Raw genomic sequence first — 27,185 nt, forward strand, 5'->3', positions numbered from 1 at the left:
AGGATCTCCAAATCCAAGAAAAAAAAAAAGAACTGTGGAGTATAGATGCTGATTGAACCATACTATTTCTTTTGTTTTGGGTGCTGTGGTTTTTTTTTTTTTTTCTATTTTGAGGTTTTGCATCACTGCTCTGATTTTTTCGCTTGTAACAGGATTAATGCAGAAATAGGATTAAGGTTATTATGTGTATATATATGTGTGTGTGTGTATATATATATATCTATATGTATATGTATAGAGATATATAGATATATAAAGATAACCTATATCAGATTACCTGCTGTCTAGGGGAGGGGGGAGGGAGGGGAGGGAGGGAGAAAAATCTGAAATTGTAAAGCTCGTATAAACAAAAGTTGAGAACTATCTTTACATGTAACGGAAAAAATAAAATACCTTATATGTAAAAAAAAAAAAGAATGTTCAAAATTGTTTTACATGTAATTGGGTGGAAAACATGATTAAAAAATAAGAGTAAGTGCTAATGTCCTCCCCCACCCCCCAGGAGAAGGTTCAGGGTCAGGGTAACTTAGGAATTCACCATGACCTTGGTTTGGCCCAGCTGAGAAAACGGCCCCAATTTGTCCTACACAGAGACTCTCAGAGCTGAAAGGGGGCTTGAAAGCTGTCTGGTTAACAAGTTACCAGGCCTCAGTTAAGTGCCTACTATGTGCCAGGTACTGGTCTGCCCTAAGGAAGGTGGGGCCCCGAGTGACCGGCACAGGTTAAGTAAGGGCTGGTCTATGTTATTATGTCATTCCTGTTTACAAGATCCCTGTCACAGGGATGGGGCACAGATGATTTTCTCCATTTTACCAGAGAGACCGAGTGACCTGCCTGAGGTCACACAGCACCCCAGAGATGGGACCCAAGAACCTAGCCTTGAGCTCCAGCCATTGGGTTGGGGTATTCTTTCAACCCTCAGAAAATGAACTGGAAGCTTAGGTGACAAATCTGTGTCTTACCTGGAGACATCCAGAGTCTGGCTGGATGAACCAAGGAAGAGAGCCCTGGCCGAGCCCCTCCAGTCAGGTTCACTTGGCCCAGTTCAGAACCACTTTCCTTATCAAGAATCACAATCCGATAGAATCAAGGCCCCTAGAGGTTTTCACCATACCCATGGGGCTTCCATGAGCATATATAAGAGAAAGATGAGGGATGGGGAGTGGGGAAGGGCTTGGCCCCTCGGCCCAACCTTTGCTGGGGATCTGAGGTGAGACGTTCTCAAAGCATCAGAAGCCTTGTGTAATAGCCAGTGGAGCAGCTAGGTGGCCGTATGGGCTGCTGGCCAGGGCCCCACCCACAAGCTACACTGGGCAGTGCATGAGTCCCACACAAGCATCTCTCCCTTAACTTCTGTTCTTCCCCATCTTACCAGCCCTTGAAGTAATAGGACCTGGGTCTGCAACTAACTCTGTCTTTGGCCAAGTCACAGCCCTCACTGGGCTCCCTCAGCTTCCTCCCTTGAGTAACGAGGGGGTTAGAATAGGTGGTCTCTATGACTAAGGTCCCATGATAGATACAGAAGCAGGTCTATGCCCATCATATACCTCCTCATAGCCCTTTAATTCCTCCCCTTGGGCCCCCGGTCAAACTTGAGCCTGGCTATACCTCTGGAAAAGAGATCGAGAACATGGAATGACTGGGGAGGGGGGTTGGGAGTGGACACAGGCCCCTGCTTTGGTGACTCCCTACCCCCCTCCACCGCCAGATGTAGGGCAACCTCTCCCTAGCACATTCTCGTTTTACCAACCCCTAGCAGGGAGCTCACTTCCTCCTGGAGGCAAGGCGTCTTGGCAGCTCAAGAAAGATGTCAACCATTAACCAGCTCGGCCAAGTCGAGGATGAACTAGACATTGTGGGTTTAATAGGAGAGGCTACGGATGGCAACCTCAGTGGAGTGCTGAAAGACCTGAGAGCCAGCCCCCGTGTGCTGTCTTTAAGACCCTGATTTGGTGGTAAACAATCAGGCCCCTGCACCTTCTCCCCTTGAGAGTCTCCTCCAGATGCAGGCAGTGAACAACAGCCTGGGGCCTCCCTCCTATACATGCACACGACCCTCCCTCCAAACAGTTCACATGGGAGGTAGGAACAGTGAGCCATAGGAGTTGTTCAGTGCCCAAAGAGGAGAGAGGGAGAAGCTGGCAAAGGTCTGACTGCTGGGAGCGTTTAAGAGCACTGGGCTTCACGTGCAGAGACTACTGGCCCCAAGTTATCACCAGTCACACAGCTTTGGAGAAACCAAGGCTCCTGCCCCTGCCCCCGCCATGCCTCTAAGTTGGGCTGAAGGGATTGTGGCAGGAAATACTCTCCCAGCTTTAAAAAAAATCATATTAGAACTGGAGCTGTAGGAAAAAAAGGTCTTGAGCAAACATCTAAGGAATTCTATTTCATTTCCCACTGTCAAGGCTTCATCTAAACTGTCCCTCATGCCTAGCATGCTATTCCCAATGAGAACTCCTTACCTTCTGCAGCTTTGTAACTTTCTCATAGCAGGTGTCTAGCTCCTGCCGTAGGGACCGGTTTTCCTCAGAGAGAACCTCCACCATCTGCTGGGCTCTGAAGACGATGGTGTATGGGTCAGATGGCATGGGCTGGTAAGGTGAGGGCAGCTGCTGAGCTCGAGGCATAGCTGAATAGCTTTCTCCTGGCTGCTGCTGGCTTGGATTGGGTTGGCCCTGGCGGTAGGAATCCCCCTGGTGGCCCTGACTAGGCAGGAAGAGCTGCTGGGGCCTGGACAGGAGAGAGTTGGGCTCTCCCTGGTTTGGGTTCAAGGGGTGCTGCTGTGCAGGGGATGGCCTGCTGGCTGGTGGAGACTGGAGCAGGTTCAAGGACCCCAGTGATGTCACGGAAGATGTAGGGCTATGATGGTGAGGGGTCCTTGGCTGCAGTGAGATGTCCTGGGCTGGTCTGAAAGGAATGAAGAACACATTTGGTAAGTTGTGCAACCAAGAGGTCTGGGAGGGGGATGGGGAGCAGTAGGGGGGGGGCGGGCTACAGGGAAGGGTTGCAATCCATGCACTTTAAGCATCAATTTCTCTGTCTGTGAGGACAGGGCTTGGAATTAGGGTTAGAGTCAGAATAAGTGTCAGACCCACTGTCCAAGTACAAATGAAAACAGAAGAGCCTTCTCCCATAAGCCCTCGGCGGGGGTGGGGGGGGGTTATACAAGTAGCAGCAATTGAGGAAACCAAAACTTGGAGGGGTTCAGTGGGAATAGTTAATAGTGGCAGAAGCAGATTTTGAACACGGGTCCTTTCTAGGTTCCAAATTCAGGTCTCTTTCAACTATTGCATAGTATCTCTCCACTTCTCCTCACCGTCCCTTCTCCCCAAAGCTCAGGCCCACTCTCTGCCACAGCCCCAGATCTAGAAAAGGCCCCAATCCTGCTCCATGCTTGGGTCTCTTTGTGAATGGGAATGAGTTTTCACCAGAGGGGCTGCACAATGCCGTCCCTACTGCTAGGCCTCCATTCTGACTGATGAGTCACCCAACCCTGCCATCTACTTGGCACTCACCCTTCTCACGCTTGTTCTCAACCCAAGGATCTGAATCTGGGTCCTGCCTAACACGATGGATGGGCATCAAACCACCGAGAGCATCACATTAGAAGGCATGGCCCGAGTCCACTCATTTGCCCACCAAACATTTATTTCTACTGCATCGGGGAAGAGAGCCTACGCCAATCCCCAGCAGTCCCCCTGGGGCCAGAACTGAAGCCTACTCCAGAGAATAAGGGCACCAAACAGCTGCTGTCCAGCATTTTCCCAAATACCGCCACATAGGAGGGCCACGTTGTAGGCCCGGAAGGGCACTTCAACATCAGTTAGATCAAGTCCGTCACTTTACAAAATGGGAAACTGAGGTCCAGAGAGAAGTGACTCAGGCCAAGCGTTCCACGGTGAGTTGCTGGCAGGGCTGAGACTAGGCTGACTGCCAGCTCCAAGGGCCTTTGCCCATATCCCCACTGGCAGCCAACCTGACGGGCATCTGTATTGCTGAGAATTCTGAGCTATGCTGTCATACAGGGCAAGTCCTAACGATAGAGCCACTGTCCATTCTTTCACGTGGGGCTTGGGGCCACCTGACTAGGAGAACATAATGTCCTTGAGGGCAGGACGGTTTTGCGTTTACCTTCAGCATGCCCAGTGCCTAGCACAGAACTTGGAATATTCAAGGCCCTTGTCAGCCATGGGCAGATTAAGGGCACTGCTTCCAGCATCCAAGAAGTATTATTTCCTTGGAAAGTCATGCACTGTATAAGAGGAGACAAAAATGACTGCATCTGGAGGCCTGAGCACCCACTCCGACTCACAGACACTTGGTTTCCATGGGATTCATCAGGAAGGGCCCTGATGATGGCTCATCTTCCTTCTCCCCAGACCCAGGGCTCAGGAGTAGTCTAGGAGCACACCCCTCCAATTCTCTCCCCTGGCTCCTAAGAAGCAGAGCACAAATGTAGAGTAAAAATGGAACGGACAAGAGGTACGCCCTTGTGGCCAGAAGCACTGCAGAAGTGTGAAGAGCATGTCCAACTTGCCCGGTAAGGCCAGCGGTCAGCCTGGGACACGCCCTAGTGAGTGGGCACCAAACGGACCTTTTCGATGTAGCCAAGGGTAAATAAGGGGAGCACAGATAAATGCTTTTGAATCTACTTCCTAAAGAACTCCAGCCCCATTTTTTAGCAGAAAGACTCCTTCCAGGGGCAGCCCCCTAATTCCAGACGTGCCTTTGTAAGAAAAGCTTGTCCAATCTGTGTTGAGTGCCTAACCTTCCCTGAACTCTCCTGGATACTAAGAGGGAGAATCACAACAGTTCCCCTGTACTAGCCTTCCTGTGAACTCCAAGCATTTAGCCCAGTCAAAGCCTGGGAGCCCCGTCACCAGTTAAGGAGTTGGTGGCTAGCTTAACTTCCTCCTTAGAATCTGACCACCTTTTCCTCTGCTCTCCTCCCCTCACTAGCTGGGCTTGGGAGTTTCTGCAGTGAAATCTCTATCTGCTTTGAGAAAACAAAAGGCTCCATCCACCAAACAAAGTCAACAGAAGAACAGCCTTGGGTAAGTAAGGTTGTCCGCCGCTCCTACCTTACAGCAGAGAATGCCCCTGAATGGAAAATTGGAGAAGGGCGGCTCTGTGCATTTCTGTATGGAGACAAAACAGGCCACAACCCGGCATGGGATTTAACAAGTGGTGCCCAGTGTTTGCTCTGCCAGGCCCTGCCAACTTAGGGGGGGGGTCAGCTAAGCCCCTGCCCTCAGGAAGCTTAGAGCGGAGTCATAATAACCTGGCAGCTGGAAGGGGAGGGGAGGGAGCCCAGCCACACCTGGGACATTCTTCAAAAGCTCCCTCAGCCTTGCCTAAGGAAGCAGATGGTAGCTATGGCCCTTGGGCCAAGGAGCTGCTGCCTCATTGGCAGGCTCAGCCACTCAAGGGCTACCCCAACTCTGTGCGGGGTTCATGCTGCTGGTGAAGCAGTTGGGGAACTTGTGACCTATGGGGGGGTTCTCTTTCAGGCCTGTAGCCTGAGAGCAGAACCAGGCTTCCCTCTGGCTCTCCTGGGCCCAATCAGGCAACGTTCACTGTACAACTGCTGCTGGGTTTCTGGCGCCTTTGCCTCACACCCCCCCCCAGCCCCCAGCCCCCAGCCCCGCCGGCCAGACCACACAGTCTGGCCGATCCAGCACTCAGCCGAGGAGTCTGGTCTCTCCCCAGAGACAAACTGAGAGGAAGCAGCTGCGCCTCAGTTTCTCCAGGCTGTAAACAGAAGGGAAGAGTACTATAACACTGATCTCCATTTACTGACTCTTGTGAAAGGGAACGGACTTCCTTGCCAAATTCCATCTGGATCCCAGCAGCCACCCAGATGAGAAAAGCTGAACAGCATTAACACAGCTTTGTGGCTAGCCGGAGCCCTGAAATCCCCCCTTCCCCCTCCTGCCTCCCCCTCCCCGGCCCAGCAGCCCACCTGGGTAAGCTCCCCAGGCACCTCATTGAAGCCAATAGAGCTGAATTGCTCCCCCCATGCAAACCAAGCAGACACAGACAATAGCATCACATGACCCCAGGGGCCAGGCCCTGACCTCAGAGGTCCCCCTGTCCCCTAGCAGCCAGAGCCGGGATGGCTCCATCCAGGTACCCCGGGTGCCCGGCCGGGAGCCCCAGCTACCCTCCCTCGGTCCCGCTCACACACTCACAGCCCTATCTGTCCGGGCAGGCACACACTGGCACCAGCGCCTAGGTGAAGCCACCAGCCTGGAACCCAACTGTGGTCCTTTCTTTCCCAGCCTCTCCAGTGGTGAGGCAGAGAGGGCCGGGCCTTCTCTTGCACAAGCTGTACTGTAAGCTCTCTTAAATTCCAGCGAACAATGATTGAAAGAAACCTCAGACCTGGGCAGGAGTTCAACAATTGAAAGGAGGTGGCTGCTTTCTTTATAAACAAAAATAATCTTTTTTTTCAAAAGGTTTTCTTCTTTTCTTTGCTTAACAAAGCATTCAATCAATGTATAACCCTAGTGTGCAGAAAGAGGCCGGCCATCGGCAATCAGGGCGGACAAAGGTTTGGCCGTCTTCCGGCGCTCTGGCCCGCACTCCCATCTGGAGGGCTATGTCACTGAGCCAGGCTCCCGTGTGCCGCCTTTCTTCTCTCCCTCCCGGCTCATGGGGGGACTCTGCGGCGGACCTCAGACTAAATGGCCACTGAGGGGCTTCCCGACTCTAAAGTTTCCTCATTCTGATTCTTCCTCTTTCTTTTCTTTTCTTTTTTTTTTGGGGGGGGGAGGAGGAGAGGGGGAGAAGGGAAATAAAAGGATTCTTTTTTCTCTCAAGCTCCCAGCTAATCTCCAGACCTTCTCCCAGCCTCCCTAGCCGAGAAGGATTTAGCAGCAATTTGCTCAAGGGTTCCTCCCGCCCGCCCGCCCGGGCTCTGTCATTTGTGGATTAAGTACCAAATTTCCACTTCTAATTGTCGGGCTTCCTTGCAAAGCTAACTGGGCTACAGGAAGCAGCCACCCTCGAGGCAGCACAGCCCGGCCTCCTTAAGCGCTGCTTGCTTGGCCAGAGCTGGCCTGGCAGCCCCGTTTACTTACCCACCACACCCTGCCTGCTCTCCTAGACCCTGCAAACCAGCGCCTTTTCTCACACACATTCCGAGTCCACTCAGAACAAAGCCAACCCCAATTCTCCACCCCAAAGAGGGCCTATTCCTCAGCGCTGTGCAGCCCCCAGTGACAGAAGCGGAGCCCCCAGCCAGCAGCACACAGGGCCACGCGAGGCATACCCACGGAAAGAAATCTTGCTAAGAGGCCGATTTTCCCGGATTGGCTTTTTCCGGGATGGAGAGATCAGCAGATAACTGAGGGGGGAAGAGACAATGAAAAGTTATTCTCCTGGAATTTCTGCAGCTCAATTTCCCCAGTGGTTTAATCAGTAATGGAAGGGGGAAAATTTCCCTCTCTGGGCTCTTTATTATTTATTTAGGCAGATCAAAGGGCTTTTCCCCATCCAGATTCAAGTTTTAAATGCCGTGGGAGCCGGTTCAGATCACAAACAATACTGGTGAATGAGTTCTGGAAACAGCTTTCTGTGAGAAGCTGGGTGGGCTACTTAGCTGCACCCCCCCCCACCTCATCTCACCTCCAATCCCAGCCCAAGACCCGGGAGATTCTCTTCTAAAGCAACGCCAGCAAACTCCTCGAGCACCCCCAGCCCCAGCATCCCCTGAGCTGCACAGAACGCCTGCCTGCTCAGTGATGAAGCCGGCCTAGCCAGCGCTGCAGCCTCCTCCTGCTTCATCAGGCACAGTGTGCAATGCCTGGGCTCAATCTCCTCATTTAACTCAGATTGGGATACTGTCCAAGCCCCTTATCAAGACAGCAGCTCAAGAGGGACTTGATTTTTAAAAATCCTGCAGAAGAGGCTAGATGGGGGTTAAGGAAATGCACGGGCTGGTGTCTTACCTTTACCCTACTCTTCCCCTAAAGGGGCCTCTTCTCCAGAGGCACCTCAGGGACTTCAGGACAAAAGGCTCTTTTCCCGCTGCCAATCCAGTAAGAGGAGAAACATGGGACAAGAAGTAGAGCTCAATAGGATTTGGTCTAGAAGGGCCCTTGGGGAACCCCTAAGACATTGCCTTGATTTGGGAACAGAAAGACCTCGGGTCCACAGAGGGTAAAGTCATGGAGCTAATGAGCAGGAATAGAGCCCAGGTTCCTCTGATGTTCTCTCTACTGCACTACCGAGAGTAATACCCCAATAATTCTAGGTTGTTTGGGTCCTGAGCCTTCAAACCTACATTTGCAGGGAGTAGAAGCAAAGAAATACCAATGTACATCATTAGCAAGACTTGCACCAAGTCTTTCCAACTCCGAGGCTAGGTACAAGGATGAGTGGGAGGAGGGAACATTAGTGTATCCTCAGCAATCTATAAGATGGAAGAGATCTCTCCTGGAGCTATACGGTCCCCCTCACCATGGGCCTACAACTAAGAAACTGCTGAAATCCAGATCCAGAGTTTAGGAATGACTTACGTAGTAGGTATTTAACAAATAGTGCTTGAGCTAGAGGGTCAAGAATTGGGGGGTGGGCGACAAAAAGATAGCTGCTTTACTGAGCCACCCCCTCCCCACTGAGCTGCTTCCCCATCCCATCTGTTAAAGTACCCCCAAGCCCAGGGAGATAGTATGGACAGGCAGAGCTGTGCAGGGCAGACACACTGCTCACCTGCTTGCTCCATACTCAGGGGGATGCTGGTACCTCATCATGGGCCCTTCCATTCTCCCAGGCTGGCTCAGACGATGTTCACCGAAGAAGTGGCTGCCTTCCTGGGGCTTGCAGACCAAAGATGGGTTGGGCATGCCTTTGAAGGGATAGTCAGGAGGGGGGCCCCGATGCTCCATGACTTTCAGGTTGGGCTGAGCCTGGGCTTGTCCTGGGTTCTTGTAATAGTCACTGGGAGCAGCTGGGGTTTTATAGAGGTCGCCTGGCTGTGGTGGGGAGTGTGGCGAGCTTGTTACAGGGCCGTGAGCCTTGACCCCACTGGTAGCTAGTGAGAGCTGCATCAAGCGCTCGCTGAGGGAGCGGACGTGGCCTTGCTTCAGGTCTCTGAGCCCCTCATCCTGATGGACCTTTGCAGGGTTGAGTCGCTGCACCGCTGGCCGTCCCTCTGTTCTCATCTTTTGGTTAGTGACTCCTGTGACGTAGAAGGCGGCACCAACGCTGGCGTGCTGCTGGCCTCGGAAGTACTGTGATTGAACCTTGGCTTCCTCATAGGTGGGCAGGTCCTCGCTGTTCTGCCTACGGGAGGGCAGCTGCTTCTCCATGACGCTGTTGTCCACTGGGATCTCCTGCCCTTGCGGCTCCTGGCGGGCAGCGTGGGCCCCAAGTTGCTGTGCATGTGAGTGCGGGTGCACGTGGGGGTGCTGGTGCTGATGCTGGTGATCTTGGGGGGTCAGCCCATCCCCCTGAGATCCCGGGCTCCCGCCCCCACCACCTGGGAAAGGTGGAGCACTCCCAGTGGCTTGTTGGTGCAGGGCCAGGAGGTTGCGATTATCATTGGGATTCCCATAGCGCAGCTGCTCCTGTAGTAGGCGTTGCAGTACCGTGGGGGTGGCTGGGGGGTCTTCGGAATTCCTCATCTCCAAAGCTGAGGCCTTGTGGGAGGAGAGTGAAAGTGGCTGCTTGGGCTGCCCTTGACCTGCGAAGGGAAGCAGGAAAAATCTGAACGGGGTGCTGGCCTCCATCCACCCCCTCACGCCAAGCCGACTGGCTGGCAGCTGGCCCCCTGGGGGACCCATAGTCGAGAAGGCCCATCCACCACCAGTCCTCTGCTGGGGAATGCCTACCTCTTAACAGAGATGGCAATGCCAATCTGACCTTTGGGAATGAGTTCCTGAGAACAAAGGGGCACAAAGCAATTCACCCACGGAAGCGGCAACAGCAAAGTTAAAAAACACCCCAGAGAGAGGAAAGGCTGGGGGGTGAGGGGGGGAGATAAAGGAAAAGAAAGGGGAAGACAGGAGAGGACTGGCTTCCTAGACAGAAAAGAGCCCCAACACCCTGAGCAATGCCTTTTCATGGCTACATTAGGGAACACGCTGTTTTTCACCGATTCTGCATTACGGCATTGGCAGATGACTGCTGATGACCGGGGCTCCCAGGCTGCCTTCGGCAATGGTCTGACCACACCTATAATGTAGATATTTGTGCTTCACAACTCACTGGGGGTTGGAGGCAGAGACGATTCCAAGGCCAGCTCGGGTGCCTTGTGCATGCATTAGGGGCTCAGTAAGGCTTCCTCAAGCTGTCTTTGGCAAGAAGCAATGACAACAACCTCAAGAGTTAGCTAGCCTTGGGACTACAGTGCTGGGAGGCCTGGGGACCCAACATCTGAACCTTGGGGTCATCCCTGCTCCCTATCAGAAGCTAGGTCCCCCACAGTTGGGGGGGCATGCCTGGTCCAGTGTGGCTCACTCTGCTAGTTCCTCTCCTCACCAATTCTCCTTAGATAGTCCAAGACTTTCGACACTCATGTAGACAAGAGCAAGGCACCAGGGGTCAGGTTCCCGGATGGGGACCCAGGTACTTGGGTCCTCAGCCCCTTATCTATAACCACTGCCTTTCAATCCTACCCAGGGCTCTGCAAACACAAACCCCTTTGGGTCACCCTGGAAGGGCAAGCAGAAATCGGGGGGCTGCCCTGTCTCCCTGGCCCCAGCCACCTTCATGCTACTGGCTCCGTTCTCCCTTGAACCTCCAGGTCTCCTTAGCAGGAACTTTGTGGCCTCTGCCACTGACCCCTCCTACTCCAAGGTGGCAGACCCTGTTCCCACCCACTTCACTTTGCTCCATGCCCACCCCATCCCATCCCAGAAATCCCTGGTTGCTAATAATTGGGTTGGGCTTTTCGTAAGTCCTGACCACTTTAACATGCAGACAGACCCCTCTGAGTAAAACCCAAAAGAAAGCTGAAAGTACCTGTTTCTACCCTCTCAAAGAAAAAAAACACAAACAGCAAAGATCCATGGGTCAAACCAAGAATGCTAGAGAATCCAGAGCCCAGCTGCAGCTTTTCCTTCTCTGCCACGCCCCGCCCCCCCAAAGCAAATGGAAACTGTTCTTACCTATTTCTGCTCTCCTTTGGGAAACCTTGAAGAAGGAAGAGACTTCTTGCTCAAACACAGACCAACGGCCTGGTCTGTCTGCCTCTAGGTCTGTCTCTCTCTTCCCTAAAGGCCCTTTGCCGCTGGCTGGGTGTACGACCACTGGCCACTCTGAAACAATCAGAAGGGAGGGAGGAAAAAAAGAAGGCAGCCAACAGTCACCCAAAGCAGCTCTTTGGGCATCTGACTCCCCGCTTCCTCCCACACTCCAGACTTAATGAGTTACGGATTGCCTCCACTGGAGCAGAAAGGAACCTCAGGGTCCAACAGCCGTGTCCTAGCATTTGTGTCTGCCCCAGCTTGTGGGACTGAAGGAGCCTCCTTGTTCTGTCTGGGCCTCCAAGAGGTGGGCAGGGACAGGCTGTACCCACAGGTATCATTGGCAACAGTGTATTCAGCAGGACCCTCCAATGATGCCTGAGGCAGGGACAAGCAGTGCCCACAGGTATCTCTGGCACCAGTGAGCTCAGCAGGCCCCTCTAATGATGCCTAGGGACACAACCAGGGCAGCCCACCAGCAACTCATTAAGGCCTGCCATCAGCTGAGATGATGGTGGGCAGCATTCTCCCTCTCCAACCACGCCGGTCAGTTAGGCTGCATTGAACACTCAGCTAACCCCAATGTCACCACCTTACACTGGGGGGGGGGGGCTCACTCTGGATATTGGCAGCTTGCAGAAGCCAATAGGGCAAGGCTTCTTATCTGTCATTTGGCAGATGGGGAAACTGAGACCCAAGAAGGAGAGGGAAGGTGTTTCTCCAAGGTTATTCAGCTAGTAGTATGTAGCTTAGCTGAGACCTGGCCTCAACACTAGATGCTAGAGAAGACAAGAGGAGCCCAAAGCATCCCCAGTCCCCATAAAGGCCATGTTCCCCTGTAAGGACTAGGAGGAGTGATTTCTTTTAACCACTCAGGGTCTCCCCCACCCCATTCCAAGTAATGTGCACAGCCCTTATGACTCCCACCGGGCGAGTCCACATCCTGAAGACCAACCCTTTCTCTTTCTCAATCTGGCCTGACTGTGTCGTGGTCCTGTTTGGTCACTTCAAAGGCCACCCTTACCCAGAGGCGAGAGCAATGAAGATGTGTGTGTGTGTGGGGGGGTGTGAATGCGAGTGTGTATGAGTGTGTATGTGAGTGTGTGGTGAGACGCACACAAAGCATGTGACTGACAATTCCCACAGACCCAGCCTCAGTGGGTGACTCACGTCACTCCTGGAAAAAGTTGGAAGTGGAAACCGAGGGCAGAGCAGTGCGGGGGCTGTGCCAGGCAGCCCACATTTTAAAGGCACAACCCAAACAGCATCCTGCCTAAAACCAATACACCAAATCACACAGCCCAGTGACTAATGTAACACGGCTTCCCTGCAGGGCTGCCAACAGTCAAAAAAGAAGAAAAGATTCAAGAGGACTTGGCAAATGCACAGAGGTGTCTCTCCATCTCAACCTGGCCCTATGCATGACCACAGCCCGAGGCAAAATGGTGGCCTATTGGAGGGTAAATATCGCAGGGCATCAACCCCAGCTTGGGGGCAGCTTTGAAGGATGTCACCATCTGTACTGAGGGAATTCCCAAGGGGAAAGTGGCCACTGTCAAATCCTGACCCAAGGGCATGGAATCCCACAGCTGGTAAGTCCTGAGGGTAGGGCTGGGCCAGGCCCAGGAGGCAGCGCCCAAGACCAGGCTGGGAAGACAGTGCCCAGGGCCAAGCCCTACCTGGGGGGGGGAGCTCTACCTCAGGGCAGTGCTCATCTCTTCAGGCCAACCACCTCTCCGGTTTCCTAGCTGAGCAGCCTCCCTGTGGCTTTTCAGTGGGCAATGGCCACCATTGCTCTCCAGACTCGAGCACCTCGGTCAGGACATGGCAAATTCCTCCCCCTCCAGTCCCCCACTTGTTTTAAAAGAGGAAGAGAAATCAGCCTGAGGAAAAGCTTTCCATATCCCTTTCTAGTTGACAGAATTTTCTCAAAGACTCATGGGTCAGCTCCGTGTCAAGAGGCATAGATTGAGGGGGGAAAACATTGTTTATTTTGCTTTTCAGAGAAAAGAAAAGGAAAAGGAGTTCGGCCATGATCAGAAACTAAAATAGAACGAGCTTTGCAACCTTCAAACAGCTTGGAGGCGGCTCCAAGCCCGGCACAACTCCGGGTGCGCCATGGCTGGGGCTAAGGCCCGGGAGGGAAGGATATCCGGGGTTCTCTCTCTACAAGGACTCCTCAGTAAGAACAACAAGGTCTCCAGGCCAAGCTAAATGCTGACTGCTCCTCTCCAGGTCCCAAACCCTGATCTCTCCCAGCATACCTGGCGGAGGCCAAGGCCCAGAGCTGCCACAATACAAGGTGGGCAGGGGGCAGAAACCACATTCCCACCCTCATGATAAATCCTGGGAACATGACCCGGCCAGAGAGGCCCTCCCCCACTGACCATCAGGATGGCCGAGAGAACTCCTTGGCTCAGCCAGATGGACTCCCAGTTAAATTGCAGGAGGCCAGTTCAGTCAAGTTATGGAGATGCCTTACCCACCCCTGTCTACGGCACATGGGGCAAGTTGGTATCAATGTGTTTGTTCTACCCTTTCTTCTGGCCTTGGGCACATTCTGACCCAAGCTGTCCCACAGACAATATCCCTGAACGAGTCAAGAAAATTTCACCTTGGGGCAGCTAGGTGGCACAGTGGATAAAACACTGGCCCTGGATTCAGGAGGACCCGAGTTCAAATCTGACTTCAGACACTTGATACTTACTAGCTGTGTGACCCTGGGCAAGTCACTCAACCCTCGTTGCCCCACAAAAAAAAAAAGAAAAAGAAAAAGAAAGAAAAATTCACCTCTTTGGGCCTCAGTTTCCTGCTCCGTAAAATGAGGGAGGTCGACTAGATGACCTCAGAGGGCCCTTCTAGCTCAGAACCTACGAGCCAATGAACCTGGTTCATTTAACTTTGGGGAAGAAAACAAGGTCAAGCCTGGGCCTTAGTTTCCGATGGCTGCCTCCTCCAGGGTTCAGTGGCAATTCTGGAGTTTGGTGCCAGGCCTGGCTCATCACTCTCTCCCTCTGGACCAGAATCTACATCAAAATCATCTCATAGAACTTCGAGCCAGGAAGGACCTTGGAGATCATCATTACAGAAGAAGAGACCAAGGTCCAGAGAGGAGAAGCATGGTGTGGCAGAAAGAGCACTTGATTGGGATCAAAGGGCTGGGTTCGAGTGTCATCTCTGCTGCATACCACCTGTGGGTCTCAGGGCAAGTCCCTTCCCAGCTCTGGGCCTGTTTTCTCCTCTGTAAAATGAGTGTGTATGACTAAAGGCTGTCTGAGGCCTCTTCTAGCTCTAAATCTTTTTTTTTTCTTTTGGGGCAATGAGGGTTAAGTGACTTGCCCAGGGTCACACAGCTAATAAGTGTCAAGTGTCTGAGGCCAGATTTGAACTCAGATCCTCCTGAATCCAGGGCTGGTGCTTTATCCACTGTGCCACCTAGCTGCCCGCCCCCCCCCAGCTCTAAATCTTAGCAAAGCCCAGTCTTGATCAAGTGAGGTCCCTCCCCGATGGCCTGTCTACCTCCAAATCTCCAACATTATCAGGGAAGGGGGCTACAGACTCTACCCCTGAAACCGGGTTGGGAACCTGTGGGCTAGGGCTTCTTGGCATCTGCCAGAAAATTCCTCTGCCTTAAGCACTATGGCTCAGATAAGGGCACCAGCCTGGGTCCCAAGTCTCTGTTTGCACTCTCGGGCCTCATCGGCACAAGCACAGGGACGGCGGGTGGCAGCAGGCTCAAGGGTAGGCTGTCCCCTCTCTGGGAGGTGCTCACTCAGGGTCCCCCCTGCTTATTTAGTCCCGCAAAGCAAAGGAGTATGGGCCCTGTATATATCAGACCCAGGGAAGCTCAGCAGACCACCCCTGAGAGGTTCCCTTCCCCTGCTCCCAAGGAAGGAGGAAGGAATTGTTTCTGGCCACCTTGTTCCAACCCTTATCTCAGTCAAGACAGTAAATGATCTCTTGGCTAACTCTCAGGAAAAGAAGAGACCTCTGGGAATGTGGGCAGAAACTACGGAGCACTCTATCTTCCGCACCCCAGTCCACCTTTCCAAAGAAGCCATGTCATGTCACCCTCCCCCCGTCCCCCTCTACCAGCAACCCAAGGGTGTCACCTAGCAGGCTCTGCTGCCTCCTGGAAACAAAACCAGGCCCAGGGGATCTGGGTGGCATCCCCGGGGCTGGGGAGAGGGCACAGTGGAATTCAGGCTCCACGGGGAAGCCAGCTTGCAGATACTTGTCCCAAATTGCTAGCCAGCCAAGGCGCTAATTAGGAAAAACAGTAGGTAGGGGAGAACAGGTTCGTAACTGAAGCACCCTCTCGGGGGTTTCAGTTTCATCCTGGAAAAGCTCTTCTGGATAGCATGAAGACCCTGCTCATCTTTTATTTTTTGCAGGGCAGTAAGGGTTAAGTGACTTGCCCAGGGTCACACAGCTAGTAAATGTCAAGTGTTTGAGGTCAGATTTGAACTCAGGTACTCCTGAATTCAGGGCCAGGGCTTTATCCAGCGTACCCTTTCTCCTGAAGGGTTGGGGTCTTTATGTGTGTAACCTCATTCTCCCGTGCACCCATCTCATGAAGAAGAGGCAGGCACATTCTCCCCATCTGACGGGGGGTGCCAGGGAGGCCAGATTTGGAGGTACTGGGTTCGAGCCCCTATGCTGTTCCTTGTGTGACCTTGGGCAAAATGCCTTGCACTTTGGGCCCAGTTTCGTTCTCTGTATAACAAAGATGCTGGTCTGGAGACCCTCTGAGGGGGGTTTCTACCTGTAAAGCAGAGTCTGCCCCAGTTATCCCAGTGGGCTCCACCATCTCCCAGTTCTGGGTTACAGACCAAGCTTGCTCATCTCCTGTAGGACTGTCAAGAGGCTGGCCCACAGGGGCCGCCCAGCACACTGCCTGGGGGCCAAGTGAAGGCCAGTGCAGTGGCTGGGGGTGGGGATGTGGCACTGGGGGGATGTGGCAGGGTCGGGGGGGGGCGGGGGGGGGGAGAGGGCTGGCTCCACCACACTGAATCCTTGGCTCAGGTGCTAGGTGAGCACAGGTGTGTCATGGAGCAGGTGCAGGGCTGGCAGCCAAGCTTCCAGACGTTCATACCAAAGGGCCTGAGTCACTCCCCAAGGAGATGAGAGCAGAGCAGAAGAGAAGAGAGAGGAGCCAAGGGAAAGGAAGGTGGCTCCTCCCACACCTCCCCTTCCCTCCTGCTGCTCCCTGTCCTGACCCAACTCTCCGGCTCGCTGGGCTGAGCTGGGCTGGAATCAGCTAAAGCCCAGGGAAATTCTCCAGCCAACTTTCTCCTAAAACAGAGATTCCCAAGGAATTGTGGAACCAGGAGGAGCAGTACTGTCACTGCAGGCACTTGGCCACAGGCCTCAGGCTGTCTACTGTCCGTCCCCAAAAGGAGCGGAAGTTCAATAGTTCTGTAACAACCCCTCCTGTAGTTCATGATACAGAGCAGGGGAACAAAGGCCCAGGGACCTTAGCCGTGTTCAGCTAGTGAGAAAGTGACAAAGCTATGGCTAGAACTCCTTCCTCTTAGGCCCAATCTGCTCCCCAGTGGCCACCCCACCTCCCTTCCCAGGGAGGCTAGTTCCCCTGATGCCCCTGCAGGAAGAGGAAAGCTCACAGACCACAGTGCCATCGCAACCCCCTACCCTTAGAGCCCTGACTCAATTGGCTTCCAATACAGGTTGGGAATAGATGAGCAAAAGCCCTTCCCGAGTCTCTGGCTGCTACGACTCAGCGGTCACAAACATAAAGATCTTTTCCAAAGTTAATCTCAAACGTTATCTGGCTGACTGGATGCCTTCTGGCCAGCCAGGCCATAGTCTGGGCCACCGTGCACTGTCAGGTAGGAGGGGACAAGGAAGTCAGAAGAGAGGCCAGATGAAGGACAGGGAAGTCAGACTTGTTCCTAATAGATAACACTCAGTAGCTCATCTCTGCCACCAAGGGCACAACGCCGGGCCCCAAGGCTGACTCTTTGAAAAGAGCCCAAATGAGTGGAGCGGATTGGAGGGAGGAGGGCAAGGCCCATCAGAGCTTTGTAAGGGCCACACGGACTCTGCTTCATAAAAGCGTGTCTGACCCAGCCAACACTTCGATGGCTTCTTTCTTGTCTTTTTAAAAAGAAAGCAAAGGAGGAGGAAACCAATCACAGAACATCGGATTTCTCACCACTGCCCCTGTTAACACTCAGCCCGCTACATTCTGTGATGTCAGCAACCCCCTCCCCACAAATATGCCAGGCATGCTTTCCCCCCTCCCCCCAAGGCCTGGGCTTTCTCGGCTCCTTCTCTGATGGAGTCCAGGCCTCTGGGATAATGAGGACCATGTGCAGGGAAAATGGGCTTTGGGGGGACACCCCCCCAATGCCTCGGCCTCAGCTGCCTTAGGGAGAGTGAGCAAACCGCTTCTGGCAGATCATTTGTCCTTATCAGGGGGATCAGGCCCCAAGCTCTTGGGGCAGGGGGCTGTGTAATCAGAGCAGCCAAGGGGCCATGCCAGAGGCTGGGGGTGGGGCCCACAGACACCCCCCTCCCAGCTCATCCACCTTGACATTGTATGCTTTTTGTGACGTCTCTTTGGGGGGATTCTGGGCCTGCCACACATGGCAATGTGCGGGCTCAGGGGAGTCCAGCACACAGATACCCTAGCCCTGATAAAAGCCAGTCGGGGCTGGGCTGGCCTCGGTTCCTGGCTACCATCAATAGGTGACACAAGGCAAATCTGACTCCCCAAACTTGGCTTTTTGCTCCTCCCCACCACCCTTGGCAAGTCTCCCTCCCCTTCCACCCTCTCTTTAATCTTTTGGGCAAGGTCAAAAAGCTTTGAAACCTCCATTGGACACATTGAATTTCTCACTGTCTTGGTAGATGCTTGCTAAGGACCTCTCTTGTAGAGTGAGATATTCACCTAAAGGAAGAGGTCTCAGAGCCCCTGCCTACAATCACTTAGGGCTTCAAGCTGACATGGGGTGGGGGGTGGGGGCTGGGGGGAAGGGGCTGCACACCGGGTAGAAGGATCGGAAAAAAGCCAAGTTCATTAAAAAAGACCAATGGTCAGAGACCCTACTACAAGGAGGTGGTAAAGCTGAATAGGGCAGTTAAACAACTGCTGCCTTGTTCAGGGGCCCTAGGTTAGAATTCCAGCTACCTGTGTGACTGTGAGTAAGTCACTTTCTTCTGTCAGCCTCAGTTTTTTCCTCTGAGAAATGGGAGGGTAGGGCTTGAAAACCCCTGAGATCTGGCTCTAAATTTACAATCCTATTATTATTTTTTTAAAAAGCCTTTCACACAATGATCACTAAGTCTGACGTGTATCAGGGATCATAGATTCAGAGGCAGATGGGACCTTGGAAGTCATTAAATCCATCCCCTTCTTCCAGAGGAGAAAACAGAAGCCCAGAGATTCTCTATGAATCACTCTCCTTCTTTTTCTTGAAGGCTAATCCAGGGCTCAGAGACCTTGAGTCACCCCCCAGGTCATATGGCAAGCCAAGGTGGCTCTGGGAATGGACCCTCAAACCCTGCCCAGGCCCCACAGTGACACTATCTCAAAGCCAGCTATGTCAAAGTAATGGATTTCCAGATCTTTGCTTAATACTAACTCCCATTTATACCCATTCCATATATCGTCTCTCTTGATCTTCCTACCAATCCCAAAGAGGTCAATTGAAGTCCCACTGTACTTTTCTATTGTGCTACAACCAAATGCCATATTTTCTAAAATTCTAACTTTGAATAGTGTGAATTTGAACACATATGGCCATTACTTGCATTTATAATAAGGACCCAATTGTAGGTGCCATCATTAGCCTCACCTTACAAATGAAGAAACCAAAGTTGAGTGAGTTGTCCAGGATCACACAGTTAAAATAATTATCTGGGGTAGGATTTGAACTTGGCTCATCTTGACTCTAAACCTAGTATTTGACCCACTGGACTGCTAGCTGTCTCTGGGTCTGCATTCTGTAACCTCATCTACTCCAGTGATCACAAGACATAAAGGACCTTAGAGAATAGGGTTACCACCCCATATTTTCAGGAGGGGAAGGAAACAGGACCAGGGTGAGGAAGCGACTTGCCAAAGGTCATACAGGGGGCAACTGAAAGTATAGGGATTGGAACTAAGAGCCTCCAATTTCAGAGCCCCGGTGTCCCATCCCAGTAGTGGCAATCCCAGAATTCATTGCTACCGAGGTCTTATGAAGCCAAACCTAGAAGTGGGAATTCTTGGAAGGCTTGGCTATGCAGCCCATGAAGCCAGGAGCTTAGCCCTGATGGAACAGGTCACTCATTCAGTCACTCACTCACCTGGCTGAAGATGGCAAGCTCTACCCCCCTCCCTTGTGGAAACTCCTCCCATTTTTCCTCCTTTTGGCCAATCCCAGGGAGCCCAGTCACAGACACTTTACCTGTGCCGGTCAGGTATGTCCCAATCCAGGGAGGCAGGCCTCCCTGCCAGCTGCCCTCTGCCCCAACCTCCCAAGCAGACAGCCACAACCCAGGCTCTCGGCCAGAATCCCAGAAACAAATCTCATTCCTGAAAAGCAGCAATGAGTGGCAAAGGATGACAACACTGACCAGCCGGCCCTGGGCCTCCCCTCTCCGAGATGTGCCTGATGAAAGGCTCTCTGGACCTGCAGAGTTTTCCCTGAGTGCTTTGCTCACTGTCTCCTTCCTGTAGCTAAAGCTCATTTAGACAGGGCCCATTATTCTCAAGGTCATTAAAGAAAGTGATTTGTGTCTCCCCCTCTCTGCCTCCTGGGCCTCCCTCATTCCCCAAGCATTCCTGGCACACCCAGGCTGAGGTTGTCTTTACAGGGGTGTCGTGACACCCTGCCCCAAGCAGCACTGCCACATGATTTAGGAGAGAACCACAAACCTTGCCTTGGCCTGTGGCCGTCTGATGGTCTAGTGGGATGTGCAGAAAGGGAGCGGGGCTAACTCACCGAGGCTCCTGGGCTCGCTGAGCACTGCAGGAACGAACGATCGCACACGGGACGCACAGAACCCACTTCACCTGCACACGGGCACACGCAGGCCTTTGGGACCCGCTACTGAAAGGCAAGGGATACATAATGTTAGAGGCGATAGGCTTATCTCCCTCGAGCTGCCTGAGAAAGTGCACAAGGCCCAAGCAGAAGCCCATCTGGCAAGACACCTCCTGGAAGTGCAGTACCCCCCCATCCCCGGAGCCACAGAGGCTGAACTCCAAGGGGCCCCAAAAACCACCTGGTGCAACCCGCATCTGAAGAAGCCCCTTCATTACAGCCCAGGCAAGTGGGCAGCAGCCTCTCCTGGACCAACTCCAGGGAGGACAAACTTAATGATCCCCCTCGGCGGCCCAGGCCACCCTGGGGTAGTTCTCATCATTACTAGGCTTTTCTTGATATCAAGTCTAAATTCGTCTGTCTCTTTCTGCATATGTTTCTCCGTGTCTCTCTGTGTGTGTTTCTGTGTCTCTCTCTTTGTCTGTATCTCTCTGTTTCCCCCTCTGTCTTTCTCTGTCTCTGTTTCTGTGTCTATGTTTGTCTCTATCTGTATCTCTCTTTGTCTCTCTGTCTGTTTCTGTGTCTATGTGTGTCTCTGTGTCTGTCTCTTTGTATCTCTCTTTGTCTCTCTCTGTGTGTCTCTGGTTTTTTTTTGGTTTTTTTGCAGGGCAATGGGGGTTAAGTGACTTGCCCAGGGTCACACAGCTAGAAAGTGTCAAGTGTCTGAGGCCGGATTTGAACTCAGGTACTCCTGAATCCAGGGCTGGTGCTTTATCCACTGCGCCACCTAGCCACCCCCTGTGTGTCTCTGTCTGTATCTCTCTCTGTGTCTCTGTTTCTCCCTCTCTGTCTCTCTGTGTACGTCTCTCTCTTTTTGTATCTCTCTGTGTTTTTCTGTGTTGCTCTGTGTCTCTCTCTCTCTCTGTTTCCCCCTCTCTATGTGTCTCTGTGTGTTTCTCTCTGTCCCCCCCTTCCCCCGCAGTGCCTTTTCCTCTAAGATTACCTTATATCTATCTACTCTGGATTTCCTTGGAATCGATCTCTGTGTGTCCATGCTGCCCCCTCCCCCATTCCGACCCGAGCTCCGGAGCGCAGGGGCTGGCTTGTGCTTTCTCTGTATCTGCAGTATTTAGCAGGGTACCGGGCACGCAGTGAGCAGCATTTAAGAAATGCTCGCCAATTCATGGCCACCTTCCCATCCTCTCCTGTTCTTCCCTCTGGGGTCAAACAGACCAAGCCTAACCCTTCTCTGAGACAGCTAGCCCAGTAGAAAGATGCTGGAGCACTTCCTCCCTGACTCTCCCCCCCCCGCCCCCATCCCACCCCAGCTTCTTTACCAGGCTAAACAAGTTAGCCCTGCTCTGGTATGGGGGGAGAAGAGCACCACCAGAATTTCATAGCTCAGAATGGGATCCTCTGAGGTCACCTATCCTACGAAGGAAGAAACTGAGGCCCTGGGAGGGGAAGAGATTTGTACATGGTCACACAGGGCATCTGTGGCAGAAATGGGCTTTCTGATCACATCGCATATTGCCTAACAAGTTGTCCCTCTGTTCCTCAGTTTCTGTCCCGGTGGCCATGAAAACCCTGTCCTGTCTAGGATCACTGCCTGCAAAAACTTGGGGAAGAATGTCGGTTCAGAAGTGGGGGTGGGGGCGGCTAGGTGGCGCCGTGGATAGAGCACGGGCCCTGGAGTCAGGAGTATCTGAGTTCAAATCCGGCCCCAGACACTTAACACTTACTAGCTGTGTGACCCTGGGCAAGTCAGTTAACCCCAATTGCCTAACTAAAAAAAAAAAAAGTGGGAGTGGTGCTATGACCCATCAGCTACCATCCTAGGTGCTGAACCTACAAAGCTCTCACCTCCATGATGAAGGCCTGGACCAGGCACGCTGGCCCCCCACCCCCACCCACTCCTCCCCAGCTCTCAATCACCCGACCTATGGAGTCTCTTTTCTTGCTAGAAAAGGCAAGGGAAGCTTCCTAGCTTCGCCTCACCAGGAGCCCCTGGTGCAAAGGTTATTCGTCCTTGACTTGGGAGTGGCAGGCCTGCCTCAAGATTGCCTGGGTCACCCAGACTGGGGCCCTAGGGCCAGGTATCACAAAAGGGCTGCTGAGCCAGAGACAGCCAACTTTTCCAAGTCCCCCCCATCCCAGGTGCCTCTCCCAGGCCCACAATAGGTGTGGCCCTGAAAAGGCAGCATTAGTGCCGCTGTGCCGCTGCCGCCCACCGCTGCTGCCCGCCGCTGCCCCAGCCACTGCTGCTGCTTAATTGAATCGGTGTAAAGCAAAGCCCTTTCAAATGGAGCTGACCATTTTAGACAAAGCCCCAGTGCATTCTTCCACAAAGCCAGGGGCCCCTCAGTGGTGATTTGGCGCATCTCAAGGGCCCCTCTATACAAAGGCCAGCTCCCGCTAGTGCGCTAATGGGCTTCACTTTAGCCCCTCTTCAGCATTCATCTTCACCATAACATAGGGGGAAGGGAAGCAGATAACTGCAGATCCCCAAAGAGAGACGGCTCCCCTCCTCTCTCAGGGTACAGAGGAATCAATAGGAATGGGGGGAGGAGGGGACTGCTCTGAGGCCTCAATAGTAGGGCTGGAAGGTTGGCATTGTCTCACTTGACCCTTAGGGCAGCCCTGGAAGATAGGTACTATTGTGATCTCCGCCTTACAGAAGAAGAAACTGAGGCTGAGTTGGAGGTGGGCTTCAAATCCAGGCATTCAGCTGCTCCAGCCGCTGACCCCGTTGCCACCCTGGCTATCTGGCTTTTACAATAATTACTGACCCTTCGACCTAAGAAGTTTGTCAAATGCTTTTCATCCAGTCTCTCTTACTTGGGCATCACAATGACCTTGGGGGAGAAATGTGTACCCCCTGACTGAAGAATGAAGCCTTTCATTCTGGAGAAAGGGATGCAACAGAGACATCCAGAAAGTAAAAGGAAAAGAGCCAAAAGTGGCGCGAACGCATGCACACACACACACACACACACACACATACACACACACACACACACACACACACACACACACACACACGGCCTCCACTCCCAATAGGCAGGAACTCGCTGTAACTTAGCAAGTTGCTTGTTTGGCACTGGATGGGGGGAAGAGGGAAGATGCCCAGCCCAGCAGCCTGGGCACATTTGCCCAGTCACCATTACTCCAGTGGGTTTCCAGGGGATTTCCAAGTGGGCTCGATGGGTGCAAAGGATGCTGTCTTCAGCAGGTGGCCCCCCCAGGAAGCCTGTTCTCATGCATTCCAAATACTCAGTCGCCATGGAGGAGGGTACCTGGCTTCAAACATTTCTCAAGCTTGAGCATTCCCTCTGTTCCTCAAGATCAGCCCCCCCCCCGCCCCCGCCAGCCAGAACTGCAGAACTTGGGGGGAAATCAAAGAGACGGGGGGGGGGGGCAGGGAGGGAAGAGTGTGAGAAACTCATCTTGAATCCAAATTGGGGGGGTATGGGGGAATGCCTTAAAAAGCTGGATCAAAGGAAGAATGACAGCAAGGAGAAGGGCCGACTAATTATAAAGCCACCCTTTTAAAGGATGAGCAGGCCCTGCACAGAGGAACAGAGGCTGATGGAGCTGCTCTAATTCAAGGAGTGGCCGAGATCAAGAGGTCAGCCAAGCCATGCCCCTGCCTTCGGCCCCAGCTAGAGCTCATCCCATTCTCGAAAAAGAATTTTCTAACTTACTCTTCAAAAACTTCCCAACCTGTAAGACAGCACCCCCCCCCCCCAACTTTGAACTAGGTTTTGTTTCAAAAACGTCAACTTTGCAGAATAGAGAAACAAGATGTCAAATGTTGAAAGAGCTAGATGCCGGGTCCCACGGACCTGGGCAGGCAGGACAGTCCCAGTACTCACAGGACATAGGAAAGTGTGCAACCCCTTCAGTGGGATGGCCCCAAAAGTTTTAAGGGAAGGGAGGTGGGAAAAAAGGCCAAGATCCTGAATGGACAGAGGGATTTCCAGAGTCAGTCAATCCTGATACAGACACATTCAGGTGTTTTTCCTACACCCCAGGCAATGACGCCCTGAATTTCTATACCAGGAATTCTTTACACTAAAAGACACTTAAAAAAAAAAAAAAGACAAAAACCTTGATGAAGGGCTGCAACCAGATGCTTCCATTGGATTCAAAGTTCTCCTAAGGGTGTGTATGTGCGTGTGAGTGTGTGTACTCCGGAGTGTATGTATTCGAGGGTGTGTTACAAGTGTGTGTGTGAGCGTCTGCATGAGTGCGTGTGAGTGTGTGTACTCCGGAGTGTATGTATTCGAGGGTGTGTTACAAGTGTGTGTGTGTGTGTGTGTGTGTGTGTGTGTGTGTGCGCGCTCACGCTCGAGTACTCGTGTTTGTTCCAGCAATAGTGGGTATACACTTAAAAGAAAACAGTTACTTTCTCCAGTGGGGCTTGGATGATGTAACCAAGAACTTACCCATTCATGGAAGTGCGACCTTGGCAAAATCTTGCCCTATCTTTGGGGCTCAGTGGTCTCTCTGTAAAGTGTGGAGGTTAGACTAAATGAAATTTGTGAGCCTTCCCATCCGTCCTCCAGTTTCTCCAAAGAAAGGGAATTGTAGCGGCAGAGGTACAGAAAATGGGAGTTAAGGTCACCGGGAAGGCATAGCACACAAAGCTCTTGATTTGGGCTGAAATAGGAGTTAGCAGCTGGAAAACGAAGGAGCCAGCCCAGAGAAGCACCTGGCCATGAATGAGCCCCAGGCTGCCCATAAAACGCACAATTTGGTCAGCCCAACTCTTCTCTTCCAGCTGATCTGAAATGCTATACCCTTTAAAATTGGCACCCAATAACCTCCCCTTTCCCCTGCCTGCCTGCTCACGGGCCAGCCCTCCCCTTCCCCCTCCCCTGCCCCAAGTCAACCAAAGAAAAACTCTAAAAGGCAATCCGACACATCTGGGGGGGGGGGGCTGGGACCACAACCCCGGCCATGGTCTGAACGAAGTCCTAAAAATAACAGAGAGGTGAAGAGCCCCTCCCCACCTCCCCTTTGCCCCAAATAAGATTTCCATGCACTCGGTAGCGACTTGAGGAGACCGGACAAGAGCATCTCTCAGCACCCTCAAACGCCTGTCCCCGAAATGTGTGCCACAAGCCTGACCTGACTGATGTAGCCCTGGTTCCGCAATGCCTAGACACGGCTGGACACAGCCTGGACACCAGCTAGTGGAAGCTGCCCAGCACACTCCCGGAAAGGCAGATAGATGTGAGGAGAAAAGATCCTCGGGTACTGTATGGGGAAATTTGAGGCACAAAGTGGGTGCATGACTTGTTCGATGTCCCAGAGTAAGGGAGTGTCGGACGTGGGATTCGAATCCACGGCTTTAGCCTGGGAGCCCCAGCCACACACTCCGCTCACAGTCCAGCCGCACTAGGAAGCCCCTCGCCCAGCCTTGAAGAATGACTGTGATTTATGGACGCGAGGTTGGGGTGGGGTGGGGGGCGCTCGATCCATGAACATCTGGAACAACTATACCATTCTGTTCCTCAGTCTCTCTCCCCCCCCCCCCAATCCAAGGGCCTTGGCTAAATCTCCAAGTTGAAAGCGCCTGCTAAGGAGAAGAAAGTGCCACACAAGCCAGGGTCCCTTTCTTCCCTCGGTCCCCTCAGACCGGGCCGCCCTTGCCTTTAAGGTCATTATCTGAGAGTGACAGTTAACTAGGAACTCGTGCCAGTCTATCCCGATTGTCACTGAAATCACAGTCCTCGAGTCCAGGATGGGGCGGGAGAGGCGCCCGGCGCCTGGGCCACATGCAGAGCAGGTTCCTCCTGCCCAGACAGTTAGGAGAGAGTGCGAGAGAGAGCGCTCCCCGGCCGCCCGCAGGGTGGGGATGGGGGGAGAGGGAGCGAAAGGGGCAAAGGGGACGAGTCCGAGGGGCCTGTCCAAGCGAGCGCCACCTGCCCCGGCCGTGGTGCCCAGCGGGCCGTGGTGCCCACGGGGCCCTGACAGGACTCGCGGGCTGCATCAGTAGATTTCTGCACGCGGATGCCCATCGCGGATGCCCATCGCGAGTCCCCCCCCGCCCCCCCCTCCAGTGACACCGCCCCTCCTGCCCGCCTTCCTGCCTTCCTTACCTCGGGCTCAGGTGGCTCGGGCCGTGGGCTGAGCGCCCGGCTCAGCGCCGCGCCTTCCCCAAGGCCGCCGCCTCCTGTGCCCTCGGGGCTGGCTCGGGCGCGGACGGCTGGACGGCTGGGCGGCAAGGATGCGGGAGCCGGGCAGGCGGGCGGCAGCGGGCGCGAGAGGCGAGCTCAGTGCGGGCGGCGGTGGCGGGCCGGAGATGCAGGGACTACCCCAGCCCTTGGAGAGGGAAGGGGCGTGCCTGCTCCGAGGGCGGCTGGAGCCGGGCAAAGGCGCTGACGGAGCGGACCGGGCACGGACGGACGGACGGACGGACGGAGCGAGCGAGCGAGCCACGGACACCCCGACACACCGAAGGTACGGAGTGACTGCGGACCACTGGGTGTCCGGCTATTATTCTCCTGGTGGGGAACGGCTCGGCCCGCCCCCGGGCAGGGGGGTGGGGCAGGGGGCGGCAGGGGGCAGGAGCTGGCGAGGAGGGAGGGGGAGGGGAGAGAAGGACCCAGTCCGGCCCGATCGGCCGCTCGGTGGGGGGGGGGGGGGCGGAGAGGGGAGGGGGGAGAGAGGGGAGGGGACAAGGGGAGGGGGGAGAGGGGGCGGAGAGGAGGCACGGAGGAGGGGCCAAGGGGCGGGGAAGTTTCAAACAATTGAGCGGCGGGGTCCCGGGGACCGGGAGAGGGTGGAGGGAGGAGGGCGGGGGCCGGTAGGCCTCCTAGGGGGGCCTCCCGGCGCACCCAGAAACGTGGCAGCTCGAGGTGCTGCGAGCCCCAATGCCATCCACGGGGTGGGCACCCGGGCCGGAGGCCAGCAACAGCCCAGGGGCCGGGGGGGGGGCAGGGGGAGGAGGAGGGGGGGAGGAGAGGGAGGGGGGAGGGGGAGAGGAAGAAAG

The 27,185-nt window shown here is 53.8% G+C and overlaps 1 protein-coding gene across 10 annotated transcripts in view; it reads right to left on the minus strand.

The window, feature by feature from the left end:
* AMOT (angiomotin) overlaps positions 1-26,508 on the minus strand; it is a 59,875-nt gene extending 33,367 nt beyond the window's left edge. For 4 of the 10 annotated variants that reach the window (XM_043974554.1, XM_043974558.1, XM_043974556.1 and 1 more), the window contains exons 1-6: positions 26,293-26,508; positions 20,144-20,251; positions 11,115-11,264; positions 8,716-9,688; positions 7,274-7,348; positions 2,463-2,907 (exon numbers count right to left, since the gene is read on the minus strand). In XM_043974554.1, coding sequence (XP_043830489.1) covers positions 2,463-2,907; positions 7,274-7,348; positions 8,716-9,629 — 1,434 coding nt within the window. In that variant the 5' untranslated portion in view covers positions 9,630-9,688; positions 11,115-11,264; positions 20,144-20,251; positions 26,293-26,508. Of the gene's footprint in view, positions 1-2,462; positions 2,908-7,273; positions 7,349-8,715; positions 9,689-11,114; positions 11,265-20,143; positions 20,252-26,292 lie in introns of those variants that run through there. The other 6 variants (XM_043974561.1, XM_043974553.1, XM_043974557.1 and 3 more) reach the window with 4 other exon arrangements.
* Between the last annotated feature and the right edge of the window lie 677 nt (positions 26,509-27,185).

Source organism: Dromiciops gliroides, chromosome X (assembly GCF_019393635.1).
Source record: "Dromiciops gliroides isolate mDroGli1 chromosome X, mDroGli1.pri, whole genome shotgun sequence".
Classification (NCBI taxonomy): Eukaryota; Metazoa; Chordata; class Mammalia; order Microbiotheria; family Microbiotheriidae; genus Dromiciops; species Dromiciops gliroides.